This window comes from Accipiter gentilis, chromosome 23, assembly GCF_929443795.1.
Source record: "Accipiter gentilis chromosome 23, bAccGen1.1, whole genome shotgun sequence".
In the NCBI taxonomy this organism is placed as follows: Eukaryota; Metazoa; Chordata; class Aves; order Accipitriformes; family Accipitridae; genus Astur; species Astur gentilis.
The window spans coordinates 11,346,269-11,367,728 of NC_064902.1; the positions used below are offsets into that span (position 1 = coordinate 11,346,269).

General features: G+C 47.8%; 1 protein-coding gene across 2 annotated transcripts; it reads right to left on the reverse strand.

Moving 5' to 3' along the window:
* Positions 1 to 979: 979 nt before the first annotated feature.
* Positions 980 to 21,043, reverse strand: RAB7A (RAB7A, member RAS oncogene family). Of its 2 annotated transcripts, XM_049826359.1 has the most exons (7): positions 20,921 to 21,036; positions 8,998 to 9,041; positions 5,013 to 5,073; positions 3,795 to 3,921; positions 2,765 to 2,983; positions 2,099 to 2,227; positions 980 to 1,924 (listed from the first exon to the last, which is right to left on the reverse strand). In XM_049826359.1, exons 3-7 carry the CDS (start codon positions 5,063 to 5,065, stop codon positions 1,829 to 1,831), a joined length of 624 nt encoding a protein of 207 aa, XP_049682316.1. In that variant the 5' UTR covers positions 5,066 to 5,073; positions 8,998 to 9,041; positions 20,921 to 21,036; the 3' UTR covers positions 980 to 1,828. The 2 variants fall into 2 exon arrangements, with proteins under 2 accessions (XP_049682316.1, XP_049682315.1); XM_049826358.1 differs by lacking the exon at positions 8,998 to 9,041 and having other exon boundaries at positions 20,921 to 21,043.
* Positions 21,044 to 21,460: the final 417 nt, after the last annotated feature.

The following is a 21,460-nucleotide window of genomic DNA, read 5'->3' on the forward strand; positions in this document are numbered from 1 at the left end:
GCCTCATTTCTCTACACATTGTTTTCCATCTTCCTGTGGGCATGAGTAGTGAGCTCAGCCCCAGAGGGCCATGCCCAGCATCTAGAAATTAAAGGCTTCACCTTAACTCACTCTAAGGTACCCTATGCCAGCCTTGCTTCCCCTCCAGCTGAAGCACCTATCTGGTGACCTGGGAAGGGCTCAGCCTGCTCTTCTCACCAACCCCTCCCACAGGAGGGTAGCAAGAGCTTTAACAGCACTGCCCTCCCCTCCACCCTTCCACAAAGGTTTTCATATGCCCAGGACAGGGCTGAAGGACTATGCTCATGGGAGAGTGATCAGATCCAGCAGCATTCCTGCCACTGCAAGCAGCTTCAAGAAAAGCAGAGGGATAGCTGTGCCCTACTACAGTTTTGGGTCAGCCAAGCAAGCAGGGCCTGCTCAACCCACGCCTGAAAACCATCTGGAGGGCACAGACTTTATAGTAAGGAGGAAGCACAAACATCCTTCAATTAGCAGGCACTGGCTTGCTAAAATGGCAACTAGACAGAGGAAAGAAAGCATGTTAGTGAAGGAAAAAAAAGAGTCAGAAACAGGAGTAAACAAGAAGGTTTGTTCTTGTTAAGTTTATTGGCATCATGTTTGTCTCTTTACATAAGAGCTCAGCCTACGTACTAGAATGTAGACCTCTGGAAAACAGGTAGAAGGGCTCCATTTAAGCAAGCTACAAACGCAAGAACAAATACCAGGAAGAAAGGAAGAGAGGAAAGGGACTAGATTGCCAAGTTTTTCCATACCAAAAATCCAGATTAGCAGTCAGTAAGAAGAAAGGGAAGATCATAGTCCAGGTCATTCATCAAGAAACAGCTACCACAACCCAGATGGGAGAGGAGCTCCTTCCACAGTACAAAGAGCCACTGGGACACCTCAGCTCTGGCTTCTTCTCACACTCGCTCCAGGATGTTAGGAGTTAAGCAGTAGGGGAGGTGAACAAATGAGGTCATTTCATAGCTGTATTTAATTTTAAATCCAATAATCCAGTGTGCATATCAATGCTGTTATGCAAATCTGAGAATTTAGATACAAGGAAGCCAGACAGATTTTCCAGAAGATGAAGCCTTTTTGGCCTCAAAACAAGAAGGCTTACATAGTTCATCTCCACTGTACAGAATACTGCCTCTATCTGGACTTTGTGTTGCTAGCACGCTGCAGTTCACAAGTGTCCTCCTCACTTTCTACACAATCTGTGTTTCAGTACTTGAACATGTAATTCAGGAATTTTACACTAATTTATACATTTTTAATTGGTTGCATATATTAACATGTACTATAAGATTTTTCCTAAAGAAGCATTACATAATACATGGATACTGTAAAAAGATTTGATTAGTTAAAAGTAACAAGCATTAACAGAGATACATACAAAACTCAACCTAGTTGGACTGAGTGCTGAGCTTGCAATGAACTATGGGTAATCAGCCTTTCCAGTTGCAGCCTTCACAGGGGAAAACACAAGACAGTTAAAAATGTAACTTGTTACACAGATTACCTGTAAACAGTTTCTCTCCATTGGACACCTGGAATTAGATTCAGTTCCAAACATACATAAGAGTTTCCATTTTAAACTAAGAGAAAGGTCTGTTACCATGAAGTGTGATGTGGATGGTGTGGGGACACGAGCTCTGAAGTACGGGACTCACAGATGCTCATGGAAGATGGGTGGATTTTGGCAGCTGGAGATGGAAATTTTTTTAAATTTCGTTTTAAACACAGAAGAGGGGCTGTGTGTTTGAAGGCCTAAGTGTGATATTCATTTGTGAAGGACTGTGCTCAACCCCTCCCTCTCCCCTCAGCAGCTGCAGCTCTCCGCAGAAGCCTTCACTCGGTCATTCTTGTCTAGTTTGATGGGTTCGGGGAATTCATTGTAAAGCTCCACTTCGGTTTCCTAGTGGGAGAGAAGGGACGAGTTAGTGTCACGGCTCTATGGACAGCTCCTAGCATGCAAGGAGCCATTCTTGGCTGGGGAAAAATCGTTGGAGAGCCCAAGGCTGCCCACAACAGCTGAGCTTGGCAGGCAGGACCAGCATTGACAGAGGGCAACCACTAGCCCTCTCCCTACCTGTTTAAGTGCATTTCGTGCAATCGTCTGGAAAGCTTGTTCCACATTAATGGCCTCCTTGGCACTGGTTTCAAAGTAGGGGATGTTGTTTTTACTGTAGCACCAGGCTTGCGCCCGTTTTGTGGTGACCTGGGTGGACAAAGAGCAGCATCACCACCTTCAGCTACAGAGGAAGGGGGGTTTATTTCCAGGGCAAGGCCAGAGACTGCTCATATCCAACCTGAGCTAAGACAGCAGCTCTGACCTCATCAAAACTACAGCCTTGATAGAGAGCACAGGAGACTGCTGCCCACCACCAACTACACTCAGCCCCAGGGCAGGGAGCACCATGCCTGAGGAAGATGAGGGCACAGACTGCTCAGGCATCCGCAGAGCAGGGACTTGCTCCCATAGGAGTTTCTCAGCAATTCTGAAGGAGGAAAATCAGCTCCTCTCCTTGCACCTACCCAGGAAGCTGCTGCAATCCTTCCACCAGTGGGCAGGAGCATGCTGTGCACAGGGGTTTGATGTCTCCAGGCAGGAGAAACTCTTCCCCAGTGGCACACAACAGCTGAGCCACACTCAGGCACCTCCCACTCCTGTTTCTCAGATAACCCTCCTGTGTTCCTTCAAGGTCTCCCACTCCAGCAATTTCTTAAGAGGAGGCTAGCAAGTCCCAGTACTCACTTGTCTGTTTTCTAGGTCAATCTTGTTTCCCAGCACAACAAAAGGAAAGTTCTCAGGATCCCTTGGACTGGCCTGAATGAGGAATTCGTCCCTCCAGCTGTCTAGGGTTTTGAATGTGTTGGGGGCCGTGACATCAAACACCAGCACACAGCAGTCTGCTCCCCTGTAGAAGGCAACTCCCAGAGACTGAAATCGTTCTTGTCCTGCTGTATCCCATATCTGGAGCAAAAGACAAGGCAGATAAGCCAGCTCTACTCTGACACAGTCAGTCCACAATTAGGGCATTCATTTCAAAACTCCCCAGCAGGCATCTACAGCCCCCAGCTAGACAGAGAGGAGCACCTAAAGGCTTGGGAATTTCTGTAGGCACTAAGTATCAAGAGCCAGAAACACCCTTCTAAAGATAGCTAACCCTTTTTGTGTTCAGCCTCAGCAAGGGAGATATCCTTGTTCTGGGCAAGCAGGACTTTGGTATTAGGGTCAGCAGGTGACCTGCCTGCAGTGCTTAGGTGCACTTGGGTACCAGCACAGTCCAAACACTCCTCTGATGGCTGCAACAGGGCTTTTGCTGCCTTGCAGTCAGTTTCACCAGAGATATGCAAGCTTCAGATACAAGACACTTAAGCAGACTGGCAGGTTAACATTGTAACCACAGGACTCACAGCAGCAGGAATAGTTGACCTAAGGAGTCCTTTCCCAGCCCTTCCCAGCTACTGAACACTAGGGAAGTACATCTTTCCAAGAAGATCTAGTTTACTGACAGTACCAAATGCTGGTTTTTCAACTGGGCCTGACAAAGCTGCTCTTAGCTGAGCCCAAACTGATCTTTGCCTTCCCTTGTTCAGCCCATGCACAGGTTTGTAGAGAAGCCCAGCAGCACCTATGGCCAAGACCTGTTCAGTGCAAACAAGATTCACACCCAGTACACTGAACCCTGCACCACTCTGGACTACACTGGAGCAGATACTTCCACATAAGTGTGGCCTAGGCAGCCAGGCACCCCTTGCAGCAGAGAGCAGTCACTCCTTACCTGCATTGTCACTAGCCTGTCATCCACCATGACCTCTTTTGTCAGGAAGTCTGCACCTATCGTAGCCTTGTACTGGTTACTGAATTTCTTGTTCACATACTGGTTCATAAGCGATGTCTTTCCCACCCTGTACAGAAAGACAAAAAAGACTAGGTAGGCTGTTTCTATAACAGTGTTTAAATTAACCACCCTGAACAGAACATCCCAGTGCCCTTTGCCTTCCACCATAGGCTCCTGGCCTTTCAACCAGGGAAAATGCACCCACCTCTGCAAGAAGGGGCTTTTACAGAAACAGATGCTGAGGCAACATGCTGAGTAAGAGCATTAACTACCTAAGGATACAAAGGATTACAATCTTGAGAAACCTGGTTTCCCCACCAGTAATCTGATCCTCAGTAAGGAGTATGCATCACATTATGATCATGAGGGCAGTTTTGGAAGAACATGAAGTGCCCCTGAGAAACCCACCAGAAACAGTCATCTTCAGCCTCTGCAGGAGGAGGAGGTGGAAGAACAGAATCTCAGCTGGCAACAGCTCACATACACATCTGCTAGGCACCCAGAAGTGGAGATCTTCCCCAGAGAGCCAGCTTAGAGGCTCACATGCCCTCTCTGTGGCCGAGAAACACTCCGTGATCAACAGCTTGCTAGGCACAGTGGTATAAATAAGCCTTATGTCATGGGAATCAGGTTACAGCCTGCACCACAAGTAACCTGTAACAGCTGAGCAGACTCCTTGCTCAACAGCACAGAGCAAAGCCTTTCACTCTAAGGGGCAGGCTCTAGCCAGATCAGACAGAAGCTAAGCAGATGGCTCAGTATAAACTATGTCTGACAGAGACAGAGTTTTAAGAAGTCACCTAAGATTGCTTACTAGCAGGTTTGTTTTTGTTTGGTTTTTTTTTAGTGAAATGCACATTTCAACACCACATGTCCTCCTTGCAGAAAGGCTATTCAGTTCTGCTACTGGAGTGGCCTGCCCACCAGATTTCCCCTGTTTAATATTGTGGCAGGACTTCAAGATACTAAACTGTGGGGACACATTCAGGACAGAGGGTAGTGAAGAGTTCTTAAAGCTATAAGGTAACACAGCTATCTGGGGGTGTAAAATATCTCCTCCCAGCACTGCTGTTTCTTACAGTGCATCCAGGCTTCTACTAGCCAAGAACACCACTCCTGGTAGGTGCAGATTGGCAACTTAAAGGCTCCTTCACTTACCCAGAGTCTCCAAGGATGATGACTTTCAGTAACACTTTCTTCCTAGAAGTCATCGTTTACACTAGAAAGGAAGAGCAACAATCCCATCAGACACCATTAGCAAGTTATTCCTCAAGGCAGAAAGGAGCAAGTTTGGAGTCTGAGAAACCTGACTTCCAGCAAGGAACCAGCAAAGGGCAGGGCCCAGCACTCCTGATAGCAGACTCCTTCAATTCAAGGCTACACCTGAGCACTAACCAGGTGTTTGTCCATTTCATAGGCAGGGCCATGTCAGACCATTAGCAGCAACTTAATACCAACAGGTAGATGAGCCAAGCACTTGTCCGTTACAGTACCAAGTCCATTTTGGACCCTATTTCCAGGCCATTTTGTGGCCCACTCACCTAGGCCACCTCCCTTAGCCTCACTGGAGGCAGCGCAGTAAAGCATATCAGCTCCCAACACAGACTAATTCTTATACATGCTACTAAGTGAGATGTAAGCCAAGATGTGTCTAATACCACACCCAAGCTTTTTGTATGCTGTTCAGTAGTTTCCCAGTGGAAAAAAATAAAACAAAAAAATGAACCTTTCAGGTTCAGCAATAGCTTTCTCTAGCAGCTGTGCTTTGTGAAAGTGTTGAGTCCCAAGGATACACTGTGGTTGAAGCAGTCACAACACAACAACACAGGCCAGCTGAACAGCTGAATTACAAGGCAAACTGCTACCAGACTCCACGGCTTTGCTGAAAGCTATGAAGCTAACTACTGCCACCTCACCTTTGGTGGAAGGACAAGTAGGCTACAGCAATAAACCCCACAATATTCAGTCTATTGATCTGTCAGACAAGTTGTTTGCTCCATTGCATCCTGCCATGACTCCAGTCTACTTTATAGGCAGGTGGCTCTGAATAGGCCACTAATGGTCCATCCAATTAGCAAGAGAGAGATTTGAACTCCAGAGATCCACACTCTTACTTGCTCCCAGGTCTCCTTCAGATTGGTGAAGCAGCTAGAAGTACATCAGCTGCAGCAGCCCTGAATACACTTCTGGATGTGCTTTAGCACAGTGAGAGCAAGTACAAAGTCTTGCTATTAGTGGCTGAGCATGCCCTTCTTACCATGAGACCCTTCTTCCCACCTCTGGGGAATGGATGGGACAAACCATTCTTAGGTGCTCAGGCTTGATCAGATAACAGACCCTGGTTTGGAACTGACCTCATGCACAACACAAGGACTCCTTGGCTTTCCCTGAAGAGCCCTACAGGTTCTGTATAGCAAGAAGAGCTGGCAGACAGTTATAGCTGTGCTACTCGAGTTCAAAGACCCTTTGACAACAGGCTTCGTGTATTAAGCCCTTATGTAGGGACTTGGTTACCCTAACATTCCCATCCTGCTACACCACATTCATTGCACCACACAACTCCTACTCTTCAGGAGCTATTCCTGACTTTCACAGCTAAGGAGGCCTTCACTTCTACAACAACATGGATATATACATCTTCCGAGCAGCTTGGTCCTATGCATTTCCTGGGATACACAACAGTCTCAGCTGCTAGATAACTGCAACCCACTTCATCCCACTACTACAGGAGGTAACATGCTCCAAGCTGTAGGAGCCTCTTACTAGATGCAGAGTCCAGTTGCAAAAGGTCTTAATCATCTCAAGCTTTGAGTGTTAAGAGACATGTAGCCTTTTAGACTTTGCCATCAGTGAATGCTGCAGACACTGAAAAAGCCCTCCTGCGGCTGACATAGGTAGTGGTGCACTTTTCAGCCACACCTTGTTGGACTGCACCCACCTCATGCATCTAGTGCTACATCTAGATGGGAAACACTGTTGAGAAGATAACAGCCAGAGGCTGTTGAGTGAGCAGCAGTGACAGGCCACCCACAGAGCTCATGCTATCCTTAGACGGGTGTTAACAGATGCCAGAGAGCCTGCCCAGGACAGTTTTTCCAAGTGTAAACACCCCTCTTTTCCAAGGCTGTCTATGCTGGACTGCATTGCTCAATGATCCAACTGGCAGCCCAGCTATATTACCAAAGATATAGCCAGCTGAAAGTTGTCAACAACCCCACCATTTAGTACTGCGTCTGCTCTTGCCAAGATCCACACTCTATAGCTTGTCTCCTCTATAGCCATGGGGAGAACAGTCCATGTAAGCTCCTTCAAGCAGACGGCACCTCCTGTGTTTTCAAAGCACATAGCACAAGTGACAAATGCTAGCCAAGCCAGAGACTCTTGCAGCACAATCAGCCCAGATGGAGCAAGAAGCAAGTGAGCAGAGCTTTGAAACAGCTTAGAGACAGCTGTGTACACTGAACTGTCATGGAAAACATCTTTATGGGTTCAGGTTCAGCGTGAGAGTCACCTGTTTTCCTCAAGACAGAGGAAAACAACTCACCCTGAAGCAACTGTGCCAGAACCCAGCATGTACTGCTTCTATTTTCCTCTGAATGTTTTCAGTATCGCTTGCCACTAGCTGCTGCAGCTTACTGCTTCCTGGTATTCGAAGCAGCTTTGGACAAGCTGGCATTAGTTCTCATGCTCAGGGACGGATTTGCAGAGCCCTAAATTACAACACTAAATCACACTTGGTGCTTAGCACCCAAGTTCAACACAGCCTGAAGTCCCACTATGAAGGGAGGGGAAACTGCTTCGTCAAGTCTCATTACCTTGGAAGTAGCTCAGCTGAGCAGCCTCCTGCAGACATGGGAAGGAAGTCTGAGTCAGACCTGACACTGTCTTCTTGTCATAGCTGACGGCCTACCCCATCAGTGTGAAGGGCTATTACTGCCCCATGAACACCGGTCAGGTGAGACACTCAGCTTCCATCCCACATTATGCAACGGATATGAGCCATAGCACAGAAAAAGCTGCCTCAGCTTGGTATTTGGTTTGGGCCATGAGACAGTGAGGAACTCCAGTCCTGCCAAGGGCCAGCAGTGGACAGTGCCCAGAGTTTCCCACCCCTGTTCTACTAGGCTTGATCAATGCTGCTTTGAAGCCCAGTCAGTTGATGGGCCAAGCCCTCTTACTAATCGTCTCATTACAGGTATAAACAGACTAACACTTCAGCGTTATTCCTTGCCCAGTACAAGAAGGAGACCTTGCCTTTGGAGACGCACATCTCCAGGTCTTGGAGGAAGTAATAGTGTTTGATCTCCCAGAGCCTTCCTAAGGAAAGAAACCCCTCTAAGTAGCATCAGGTTGCTCTCTACAGCACCACCTTTGCCATTTCCTTTATCTTTACCATGTTCTGTGTGGCCAAGCCAGTCTCCAACAGCAGCTCCAGCTTTAAAGCAGCTATTTGTGCTAGACAGAGGTCTGACTGGTCCTAGCAAGATCTTCAATCTCAATGGATTGAAGACATCCCTGTTATCTTAACTGGGGTTTTCTTATGAAGCAGCCTAAAGGGTCAAACTACTCCAAGGACAGGATACCATGCCTCTTTCAATGTTCGCTTCCAGCCACAGTGTTTTTAACAAGCTGAGACCCTAGCAGTGAAAGACACTAGTGCTCTCTGAAGGTCCTGTAAGTGAAGCCTTACTACAGTCTCCTTAACACCATGCAAAGAGGATTTTGGTGACATTAGTTCATACTAAGCCAACAGCAAATACAACATGTTCATGGCAGAGGATGCTTCCACACACTGCAGTTCAAGTAAGCTCAGAAATACCTCAGTTGATCCTGGTTACAGCATGCCATTTGCTGTGTCAGTAGAACAAGGTGCAACTAACCAACCCTGGGCCAGGTTCAGTACTCAAAGATTTGCTTGCCTGAAGTCAGAGGCAGTTTATGATTATTCCCTTGTTAACACAGGCTATTTCTCACATTATATGGCATCAAGTAGGTTGATTACTGCCTTCTGTCCCAGAAATGGAGCCCATATACATGCTCTAAGCTACATAGATCTCATTTCTGGTAAACATTGCTAGTAAAAAAAAATCTAAGGGAGACAAAGAATATAGCTTTAGCTCACAGACAAAGCAAGTTTGAATACCTGAAGGAACAGTTCTCTTACATGAGGAGTTTCTCCAGTCACACCTGCAAGAAACATTAAATTACTGAGCTAAGTTGAGATATAGGCTGCACAAGGGTTTCCCCAATGCTCTTGCAAAGACCAAGCTCAGCTTGAGTTGAGATCAAAACTGATAGCAGTGAGTCATTGGTATCCAAGTCTAAGACTATTTTGCACCTATACATGCAGCTTGTCTTGCTTTATGATATTTGGTATAATTACTCTAGAGCAGCATCCTGTAAGAGTCACATAAGCCCTTAAGATGGCAGTGTGTGAGCTCACACAGGGCTCAGATCCAGTCCCAGGAGCATTTCTGGACAAACACTTCCTTTTTTAGAGATATCATGAAGAAAAACCTGTTTGTTAAGATTTGATCCAAGACATCAGTTCTCTTTTACACTGTGTGAAGTCTCTTGGAGCAAGGTCACCTGCATGACTGCTCAGAACACAGCCTACCAGCACACCCAGCTAGCCCTGCTCAGCAGCCATCAGGAATTTTCTGTCAATCAGGACACCAGTCAGAATCATTCCTCCTCCTGGCTTAACTGGTGCCAAAGGAATGACACAGCTGCCTCTAATACTGGAGAGGAGTCCTTCCACTCAATTTTTAATGCCTATCCATTTAAGCAAACAAGCCATGAACAGTATGTTGACCCTCATGAGATTGACTGGTATAGCATGCTCTCTCCCACAGTAGTGTTATTACCTTTCTAACACTGGCCTGCTGGAGTAGCAAGGGAGAACCCCTAACATCTGACCTGCAAGTGTTTCTGGCTTAGCTGATCTGAAATGAAGAGTCAAAAACTGTCCTATGACGCTCCATAGTGCTACAGCTCCTCAGATGCAAAAGCAAATAAAGCCTATGCCAAATCTAATTAGGCTTCCCTTCTTGCTTCAGAGTACATTACAACTGTCCTTTCACTTGCTATATTAAGACAGCAGCTTTAACTCAAAGCAGAAAGGGATGGTTAAGGATTCCTTAGAGATGTTCACGTGTCAAGTCACAATGCGGGCATTTTAGTATTAATTAGGTTGGTAAAAGCAAAGAACAGTCGGAGCTTGCATTGATGGCCCACCAGATCTCTTGGATTAGCTATCCTTTAACAGAAGTAGGCCTTGCGATAGGAACACCCTGTTAAGTTGCTCATGCACAGTTTTAGTATGGTAACTAGGCTTCTGGGGGAAATCTCACCTCCATGGAAGACAACTGCTCCTTAAGCAGTGGCATACCCATACCAGTTTTGAACCTGTTGACAAGCTGCTGGAACAGTCCTTACTGTTGGAGCTTTGCTATTAAAAAGTTCAACTCACAATCCTAACCAAGAACCAAAGCATGTTTATGCAGAGGCTAGAAGAACTGGTACATTTGACCAGGAGCTCTCTGCTTTTGCATCTGCCAGTCTGCCATCTGCACCTTCTGCTAGAAATAAGCTGAACACTGAAGCAAAATTGTCAGATTACACCTCTCACCTTGTGTCCTTTGCCAGGGATATTTAACACTATGGCGACAGGGCACAAAGCAGTAGGTAAGCAAGCATCAAGCAGAGCTAAACTCACTGCTGGACTTATGAATACCTAGTTCTGCTCCCATCTCCCAGCAGGCAGCACATGAGTAAAGTAGGTGTTCCACAAAAAGGCACATTTGAACCTGAAGCACTGCAGGTCTGTTCTGGGTGCTGTGGTTGGTAAGCAGAGCATTCACTTCCTCACTATATCACAGGACCTTTAGTAAAAACACCTAACCTTGAGAAACCCAATATGGATAGAGCTGTACTCCATTAGGGGATACCACACACTGCAGTGGGCTCACCACACTGACCAGACTGAGAAGACGACAGCCACACTTGAACACTGGAAGAACTTTCTGCCCTGAAATGCAGGAAAAGTGTCCTAAAATGCAGCTAAGTGCATTTCCGACACAGAAACACCACCTCTGCTCACTGTTCTCTCACATGGAGGAGGCTGCAAAGCATTAAGTCTCTGTACTGCACTAAAGAGCTATTTTTATTCTCCCCCTTCAATGGTTCTGCATTTCTTCAAGGAAACTCAAGCTGGAAGAATGATTCAGGACCAGCTCAGTCAGACTGAACCAGTTTCTTCCCAGAAGTAGCAAGCTCCCTAGCATGTTTAGCACCTCAGGGAGTTGTCTGCTTAGACCTTCAGCCGCTGAAATAAGATGCTCACTGGATGCTTGTCCTGTTCTTACAGGATCAAGCACACCGGACTGGCACATATCACTTGCCCCATGGTCACACTGTATCCTGTCATGATTTATTAAGCCAAGTTTAGCTGAGGCTTTGAGTAGACACATGAATTTGTTCCAGTTCAGCTACCCTGAAAATGCAAGGCCTTATCCTGAGGAAAGGCAGATAGTCTGCAATTGTCATTAGTTGACCAGGATCAGTTTCCACTTGCAGAGCACCCAAGTGGTCCAGACACCCTTTGTATTGAAGCCTCAATCTCCAATTGCAGCAGGAGCTCAAGGTGGAGCTGAACAAATTTTACCAATACCATTTAGTAACAACAGCTTGGTTCCAGCCACCTGGTCACACAGACATTGCTAACCAGGTGTCTGCTAATGCAAAGCTACAAGTGACAGCCTGAGCAATTCAACATGAATGCCTACCTAGGACCTGCAGATACCAACCTTTAACATCTCTCACTTCCATTCTCCCGCAAGTGACAACAGCCCACGAACAGAGCAGAAGCCGCATCCTTTCATCTGGGAAAAAGCTGAGCACCAGCCAAAGGACAATCATCAGGGGCTGTTACTTTCATATGAACATGGCTTAAGAGGTGCCAAGTTGCCTTTAAGGAAGAAACTAGAAATAAGTCTGCCTTTGGTTTTTTTGTTGTTTTTTTGTTTAGTTTTTTTTGTTTGCTTTTTTTTTTTGACTGCTACAGAGCCTGCACATTCTCCTTACCAAACCCAAGTGCTCTACAAGTTGACAAGTACCTAGCGTCCTTGCACTGAGGACTGCTACAGAAGCACATGAAGTTCTTACAGCAAGTTGAGTGTTGCATTGACAAGGGCTGCACAAGCAGGACACTACCCTCTTCCACTCCCATGATAGGTCTACTAGGAGCTCAGCTTCCCCAGCTGGCTGGAAGATCTCATCTAGGAAAGCCTCATTTTTAGTGGGGACATGTGCTGGCTTTGTGCCTAAAAAGTAAATTAGGAACATCTTGCCATTTGGGTTGACAACTTGCAAGAACTGCTCTCTGTAAATAGGTTGCTTTTTAGGGCAACAGGCTCCTACAGTCCATACAGTCAGAGGTGCTTTAGAGGTGCTTTCAGGCCTCACTGATGCACCACAGAGCAGCAGTCAGTTAAAGCAAAGCCCACACCAAAAGCAGCTGGCAAGATATTCTTGTGACAGCTTCACAGAAGGGTACGCTCTAGATGCTGCTGTATCAGTAGCATTTCAAAACTGCTTTCCACCTCCTTCCTCCTCACACGTTTACGTTGCTGTTCTAACCAACATATTCCCTCCTGCTGGTACACAGCCAAGAGCTCAAGTACAGCTCATCGTTCCCTCCTCAGGAGGAGCAGCTAGGCTGCCTGCTACTTACTGCAGTTTCACCAAGAGCAGGCTTCTGTCCAGTTGGTGCCTTTCCCAGCCAGCCCTGTGAGGCAGGAATTACCTCTGTTCAGGGAGCTGGGAGCCTCAGCTACAAATTAATTTTTGATAGCTTGTGTAAAACATTATATTGCAAGTTATCAGGTGTAGGAATGCTGTCCAGTGTCTCCCACCCCCATCTGCAAGTCCTAAGCCAAAAGCTTCACCTTCTTGAAGAACAGCCTAGAGCTTTAGATGCTTGCTAGCACACTGACATGGCTCAGATCAAACTAGAATCTTAAAACATGTTTCAGTATCCCAGAGGAACTGCCTTTTTAGACTACAGCTGTCTGCAGTAAGTTTCCACCTCATTCTGAGGGTGGAGTTGGAGCCTCCAGTGCTGGAGGAGCTGCTCTAGGACCAAATGAAGCTCAGGAACCAGCCAGCAGCAGCCAGCTACAGCTCAGCAACATGGCTTCAAGTTCAGTTCATTGGCTGCTTCAATGTGAGAACCAAACTGATGTGACATGGTGCTACCAGGCAACTGATCTGGTCTGCAAGCTAGCTACCAGATGGATATAGACACCAGGCCCACACACATAGCCTACTGCATCCTGATCCTGGTAACATGCTCTTAAGACAGCTCAGTCCTAAAGGGAGAGAATGATGGGGCAACATACAGCTTGGGGAAGCATGTAGGAAACCCAGCTGGAAAGCAAAGCTTTGAAACAGTTTGAGCAGAATAGGCTCTTGGTGTGTTCAAGGAAGCTCCAGAGCTGGTGCTGGGGAAGACACTCCTTGCAGTGGCAACAAGGTTTCAGCTTGCCGCAGACATACCCTCAATGCCCAACTGGAGGCTCTAGGACACATCCCTGCTATGGGCAAGGGCTCAAAGAGCTCCTTGGAAGGAGATGCACCAGTGGCCAGTTTGCCAGAGTCCAGATGACACAGGGAAGGCAGAAGCAATGCCACTAGTAGGAGCCATGCCTGCAGTGGAATCACAGGACTTGCACATGAGAAGGGGTCTGCCCTGCCTGAGGTCTCAGCTCAGCTGCAGCTTAGTTAGGGCCAAGAGTACTGGGGTTTGGAGAGCACTGCATTCCTGAGAGGCACTGATGCATATGATCAGTCAGGCTCAAAGCCTAAGTTCTCAAAGCCAAGTTCTCCAGTCCAAGCCTCACTGATTCACAGCCCTGTTACACCTCCTGGCATTCCTCCAGATCAGAGTTGTTTTATGCCTGCACAATGGTTAAATACTAGATGTGGAACTCAACAAGTTTCTTGTTCTAAAGCTGCCATTATGAATTGTGACTCCACCCTAGAAAAGTCCAGATGACATAGGGCTAGCCTGCAACCCCACATCCAGGAAGGTATAAAGCTTAGAAACTGATCTTTACCAGTTTAGATATCACGGCAGCCACCTTCTCTTGAGGAGATATCATGCTGATCTGACAACATGGTTTGAGTGGGAGCAAAACAAGCACGGAAATGCATTTGCTTACAGTAGTACCAAGGCAGATGTGTCTCTGCATGTTTAGTCAGACCATCAGTGTGCATAGGAGCAGTGGGAAAGGTATGGAGGTCATTTCTTGATGTCTACAGGAACACTGCTTTGCCTAGACTGCTGCTTAGCCCAAGATTACAGCAGCACATGTAAACTCTTCCAGGTGACAAACACCCTGAGCCAAAGGGAGGGAGGGGAGTGCAGGAAGTGTCCCTAGTAATGCAGCCAGCTATGCTGGACAGCCATCCTGGGTGGATCACTTTGCTCCTCAGCAACCCGAGGATGATCACCATCATCTCCACAGCAGGCATTTGGAAAACAGCAGCTGTGAGCGGGAAGGCCCTTTTAGAGCTAATGCCACACAGTAACAAGATCAGGATTCCCAGACAAAGCCAGTGCTGGTGAAGTGGTAGTCTTCAGGTTATAGGAAGGCCGCTCCGTGAGAAACCCATACCCACAAGCTTCACTGAAAGCTACATGTTTCCAGTCATTAAGTTTTAGTCCACCAGTGCCTTCAGCAGCTAAAGAGCCCTTATACCACAGGCTATCTTTCTCCCAGGAATGGGCAGACATACACAGAGCCCTAACAGGCTGATAGCAAGTGTCTGAAGATCTTCAGCTAGCCTTTTTTTGGCGGCTCAAGTTACACTGTCATTCAAGAACGAGTATTGCTGTGCCCCTACCTTCCAGGAGGAAGCAGATCCCCTGTAAATCCTACAGGATTTCAGGTAGTTCCCGGCTGATTTTCCCCAAGGATCAAGCTGTTACAAGAACAGGCATGCTTGCTTTAACACCCCTCCCCCTTTATCAGAGCAAGCTCAACTTCCCCTATTCTGCCCTGGGGGAGACAATCTCAGGATGTGGGAGGAGAGTTGAGCACATTGCTGGCTGCTGGGAGACACTAGGCAACAAGCCATGTGTCTTGACTAAGGGCCTTGCCTACGCAAAGCATTTCAGCTATACCAGTATAGCTTCATGTTGCCATGCCTCTACCAGAATGGCCTCCTTGGTGGAGAGCTTTCAAATCAAGCAAGACAAATCTTATACTACTAACTGGAACATAGCTATAGCACTCATACAGCCTGGTTTATATAGTCACGTCTGTCAGCCTTTTGGCACACAGCCACCCAACAAGCAGAGCCAACCAACAGTTTCAGTAACCCCTATATGAATACCAATAGCCCAGCACAGTTCTCACATCAGGCCATCCCACCGAACACAATTCCCCCATTACTTTCTATAAACCAAGCACAGTGCCGGGGCAGCTGTGTTTTAATCTTTGTGTCCAAAAGATAAGGTTGACCAATTAAAAATATTGCAAGTCAGCCAGGCCACTAAGAAACATTAAAGTTGTTAGATCTTTACCATATCTGACAGGATTTTTCAAGTACTCAAGACTAATTTCTAGTTTCGTCTACAGCTTCCTAAGGTTTCACACATTCCCATCATGCTTTCAGTTTTAGAAACACAGATTGGAGGAGTTAGATAACCTTTGCAGTGGTAAGCAAAGCACAGATCTTAGACCTTGTGAGTGGTAAACAAGCCTTGTTTATCCACTCCTGGCTGCTAGCTTCCCATCAGTTCCTAGAGGCTGGGCAGGAGAAAAGCAACTGAAGGGAGACTTTGTCCAGGGTTCAGGCCTTCAAGTCAAATAATGGCCCTCAGGAAGCCTGACAGACCCTGTAGCTTACATCTGAGATTCAGATGCAAGAGTGAATATTGTCTCTCCCTCAGCAACAGGAGCTCAAAAGAAGAGATAGGACAAATACCAGTGGGAGATCCTACCACCAAACATGTAGATGTGGAGAAGTACAAGACCAACACTAATGGCAAAACCCTTACTCCTGTACATCTATTCCAGGAGGTCCTGTTCTCAGTAATGAGTGTTCTAGAGAGGAGGCTTCCTCTAGGGACAGGTTGCAATCTAAGAACTAAACCTTGATCTGCAAGCAGAATTCCAGATCCCACACACTCAGTACCTCTTACTATGCTAATGCAGTTTGCAGAGCAGGAAGGACAAGTATTTCAGTACCAGTCCCAGGATGGGAGTATAATAGGTCGCTTGCCATGACACCCGAGTCGGTACCTAACAAGGAATTCCTACTGTGGAGACTCTGTTTCAGACTGACATTTCATACCCTCATACCTCTTACACAGATCCTGCATCAATACTTCACTAGCTCAGCTATCCTCTTGACGAAGCTCCACAAAGGACCAAAAAAGCCTCACTGAAGTGACATGCATGGTGAAATTAAGAGCATGGTGCTGGGGGGCACATATTCTTAGGGGGGGCGCAGAAATCAAGCCTAGGCATGCCTCAGTTACAACCATCTACTGCTCATGCTTGAGACACTGTTACCACTGTGCCAGTTTGGACTTCAGATATCATTATCTGTGTCTGGGAGTGGAGAGGAAAAGCGAGCTACAGAGCCAAGTGACTCAGCCCTCTTGAGGGAGACAAGCACCAAGCAGGTTACTTTCAAGAGGATGCTGCTTCCCAGCTGGAGGGAGATCAAGGGTTCAGGACAGACTCATTAAATAAACTGGTAGCCCCAGCAACCAACATCCAGGTACTCCAGCCAGGTAGCATCTGAAGGTAGCTCCAGCTGCCTGCCTTCACTTCTGTCCACCACTTCACTAGTCTAGTTTGTCTGCCAAGTGACCAAAATTACAGTATGCAGTGATACAAGACAGACTCCAGAAAAATACTGTTTTCTTAATTGACAATATAAAGATCTACTCAATTTCATTTAGGCATTTCTGCTTGAAACTCATGCAAGTACCATTAGATACAATTAGTCACCTTAAGTTGGCATTTCAAGTAGTTATGGAGAAGCAAGAGCAAATCACTCACTACATCAAGTGCCTTCAAATTATATAAACAGGAATCTGTGACACAAGTTTACACTTCAATCCCATCTCAAAGGCAGTGCACTCCCTCCCAAAGTTTCACTGCCCTGTGAAAACAGCCATGACCTCAAGAACAGGTTCCCTAGCAAGAGAAGTCAAGGCTATTTGAAATCAGCTGTAAATCAACACACTCCAGTGGCCTTGACAAGTTTGCTTCCCTCCCAGTCACTGACCATGAGTTAGCAACAGCAGTGTTGACACAGCTTCCCCCACGGACGGAGCGCTCATTGCTGGCACTAGAGAGGAGGAGCAGTCTCACAGGAACAGCACTAACAGCAACAATGACATCACCACGGCAGATCTCCACCGAGCAGAAAATGCAGCAGCACACCGGGTTTGAGCGCTGCATCCCCATGAACAGAGCACAAAAGCAACAAGCACAAAAGCAACAAGCACGCTGGAAGCCAGAAAGCAACCATGTGATAGAGGGGTATCCCTTCACTGTCTGCTATTTCTGAACAGCACATGGAGTTACTGACCTTGGGCACTCATTTGGAAGTTTTATTCAAGGCGCACTGAAAGGGAAATACGATCTTCAATAGAGCAGCTAACTGCAGAACTGAAAATGGTATATTAACTATTGTCATTCAATTAATTATCCATACCTAATTCAGTTTTGATAGGCACAGCTCATGTTTGGATTGTCACTGCAGAAAGTAACCCTTTTATCCTCACAATCTACTGTCACAACTTAACTATGTCTGAAGGCAGACTGTTATACAGCAACTACAAGAGATCATTTTAGGAAGCTGCAGGGGGAAGCCAACTGAACTCCAACTCATCAGGCAATTAAACTGCAATTATCAAAACAATGCTGTGCAAGGATGAAGTATAGCCTCCGAAGGATGCAGGATTGCTGTCAGACAAGCAGCATGCAAGCATGCTAGTGCCCAGCCAAGTTCAGCATTTAGGTAAGGTCTTATCTGGTAAGGTCTTATCCATCAAGGCAACAAGCTTTAAATTACTCTACAGTTCTTCAAGGGAATCTTAGGTTCGTCAGGCCCTAGTAACAAGGGCTTAAGAGCAGTTCAGGTCACAGCCAAGGAGAAGCCCAGAAGACGTTAGGGAACACTGGCAGCATGCAAGGTGAGGGTTCTGTACTTGTTTATCAAATGGTAATTTACTTCAGTTACTGAAGAAATTGCTATATTATAACAGCAGGGACAACTATCAGTAAGTATCTGTAAGCCCACACATCCACCAGTTTTAGAGAATGCAAACAGCTAAGCACCCTATTCCACAGCACTTATTCCCAAACCAGGGCTTGTCAGACACCTATCTCACAATGCAGCATTTAAAAATGCACCCTAATCAAGCACAAGCAATTTTGTTTACAGCCAAATGTTAAGTTCTGCATAAAGTAGTCTCATTTTCACAGAGAAGTCAGACCAAAATCCCATACATGTTAGAGACAAAGCTATTTATAGTTTTGCACAGATGGTTTGATTGTAATTGTCATGTTTCCTCAAGGACAAGCTTTGCCAGAGATTTGGTCCAACAGGTAATTCACTAACCTTCCAACGCAAGGTCTTAAAACAGGAGCTTCAAGAAGGTGCTGCAGAAATTGAATCCAGTAGCCCTCTTGCCCACAGGCATTCATTTTGGCTAGTAAACCAAGCAAAGTGGTATCTTCCCCAGATGATTTCAGACGAGAGTCTATGGCAGAGCTTGTACATTTTCCACTTTCAGTTAAGGATTCATCAATGTTGTAATACGTCTGCGCTACTCAGTATAGAGTTTGATTCACTGGCTTTGGTAGGAGGGCAGGGATGTCTGTAATGTAGCCTCTGCAACACAGTTAAATCCTTAACTTGGCACTTTTGCCTTTTAAGGTAAAACTCAGTGTGCCACATTGAACTATTAGTAGGGTATTTGAGGACACGGACCACTGCATGACACCACAGGGAAGAAGAAAGTTTAATGTAGCTACTGCCTTGCATCTTATCAGTTATACTTCTCACTGCAGGTTAGGAGAGCAAGAAACTGCTATTGGATTTTAAAAGTTTTCCTTATTGAGGGGTCAGATTAACCCCATCTTACAGCTTTTCTACACCAGGAATAGAGTATTAACATAATAGCACACACACAAAAAAAGGGGAGGCAGTACTTGGAAGTAACAGTATTAGAGCTGCTTTGGATTCTGAGGACTCAGGCCAGGCATGGTGGGTCTACTCATTAGTTCATGGAGGGCAAGTCATGTGTTCAGTCAGCTGTTGGAAGTCACAAGAGGGATGGGGGGGGGAAAGAGAGACAAGTATACTTGTTCTTCCTGAATAAGTACAGCAACGAAGTCCCGATTATTTAACAAGGAATATTCAAATGACTCCACCCACTTTAACCTCAAATACAGCTCCTGAGAGAACAGGGTACATTGACTCTAGCAGCCTGGCTCTACTGGAAGCATAGCAAGGCTGCAACTTCTATCATACGCTATTAGTAGCACTGCAGCCCATGAACATGGTATAGCTGCAAGTAAGCATGTAAGTCATAGCCAGCCAAACACTGGGGCATAGCTGGTAACGCACCACTCCCCTAAAAAAGAGAGCTCTCTACTTCCCCCAGCCCCAATTCCCACATGGATACACAGAGTGCTAGGCACAGGCCAGAGCTGGCTGGCCAGCAGCAAGTACTGGAAGCTTTAAAACTTCCATATTGGCAATTGTCAAAGAACAGCTTGCTTACAGTCGCGAGGACTTTGTTCTGTCATGTATTCTCAGTTTACATACAAAACCCCTCATACACACACATCACAACAGCTCTGCTTATCAGCAAGTATTTTCAGTTTTCAGGGAGATAATACTGAGAATTCCAGCTTTGACTCAAAGGGCTTGGAGTTACTGAGTAAGACAGACTCATTTTCAGTGCTGCGGTTACTTATCATACTTCAGATTAAGACAGCCTTTTTACAGCTGTTTTACTACTAAAACAGTCCCTCTATTTACAGGGAAGACAGTGCAGTTGTGTTAAGTACAATGATTAGGTATTTCCATATTTATTAGTCTATATATACACCTAGAGACTAATAACATATCTATCATTTAATTTACCTTATTATACACTCACAGCCAAAAGCACTTCCAACATCCACTCTAATACTTCTTAGAACTGACTCAGGCTTTACACACGCTGTGAGCTACTTTCGCAATAACTGCCAGTCTGTTCAGCCGCCTGTTTTGTCACATTAATTGCTCCCAGGGCAGCCTGCTCATCATAAAAGTGATATCCACCGACCACCCAGAGCAGCATTTCACCACCCCAACCCAGCGCTTCCCCAAACACCAGGGCTCGGACCACTTTCGGCCACCAGCTGCCCCAAAGCCTCCTCACGCTTTGAGAGGAAGCTACAGCAGCACTGCCACATGTCACAGACAATACGCTCTCCTCCCCGGCAGGTACCACGTCGGGCCTCTTCAAACCTCTCAGGAGAGCAGGCTCCCACAAAGGCCTCGAGAAACGCGCGTCTCGGGGAAGGCCTGCGGGTCCCCACTCCCGCGGCGCTGCGCGGAGGTGCCCTTTCCCGGCGAGACCCTCCCCCCCGCGGCCCAGCTCTATTGTTCCCGCAGAAACCACAGGCCGGGCCCGGCACGGCTCCGGGGAGCTCGGCACCCGGCAGCGCCGGCCGCCTGACCCCTCCACGGGGGCGGGCGAACGCCAGCCCTCCCCAGCGGGACAAGCCCCGGTGGCGGAGCCCGCCCGGGGAGCACGAAGGCAGCGCCACCCCCACCGCCCCCCCCCCCCTGCCTTGCGGGGAAGGCCCCGGCGGCACACACACCCCCCCCAACCCAACCCAACCCGACCCGACGCCGGGGAGGGGCCCCGAGCGGCACCCCCCGCCCGGCGACTCCTGCGGCCGGGGCGGAGCCGCCACCCCCGCCCTAGGCCAGGGACCCCCGCCCCAGCGACACGGCCCCGGCTCCCCGCAAGACCTCACCTGGTGCGTGTGCCGCGGCGACCGCCCGAGACTCGCTGCCGCCCCCCCCCGCTCGCCTCGGTCGGCTTTAATGGGCCCAACAGCCTCCCCGCTTTCACTTCCGCCTCCCCCCCGACAACTTCCGGTCACGGGGCCCGCCCGCTGCCCCTGACGTCAGCACGCCGCCCGGCAGCCGGCGGAGTAAGGGGGAAGGGGAGCGGTAGGCGCGCGTCACGTGACCGCGGGCTCCCGGCCGCCATCTTGGGTCGCCGAGGCCGCGGCCGAACCGCGCCCCGCACCGGCTTTGGGGCCAAGCGGCCTCCCGCGGGAACCGGGAGTCTACGCGGGGAGACGGGCCCGGCCGAGCGCGCCCATCGGGAGTCCAAGATGCTGCTCGTGGTACCGCGCGGGCCGCCACGCCCGCCCGGGCGCAGAGGGCGCGGGTGGGAAGGGACCTGCCCGTTCTGCGGCCTGTCACCGCGCCAGGGCGGCAGACACTGACTACACCGGGCCTGTGCGGCTGCTGTCTGCGCGGCAGCGCTGCCGACGGCCGACGGCCCG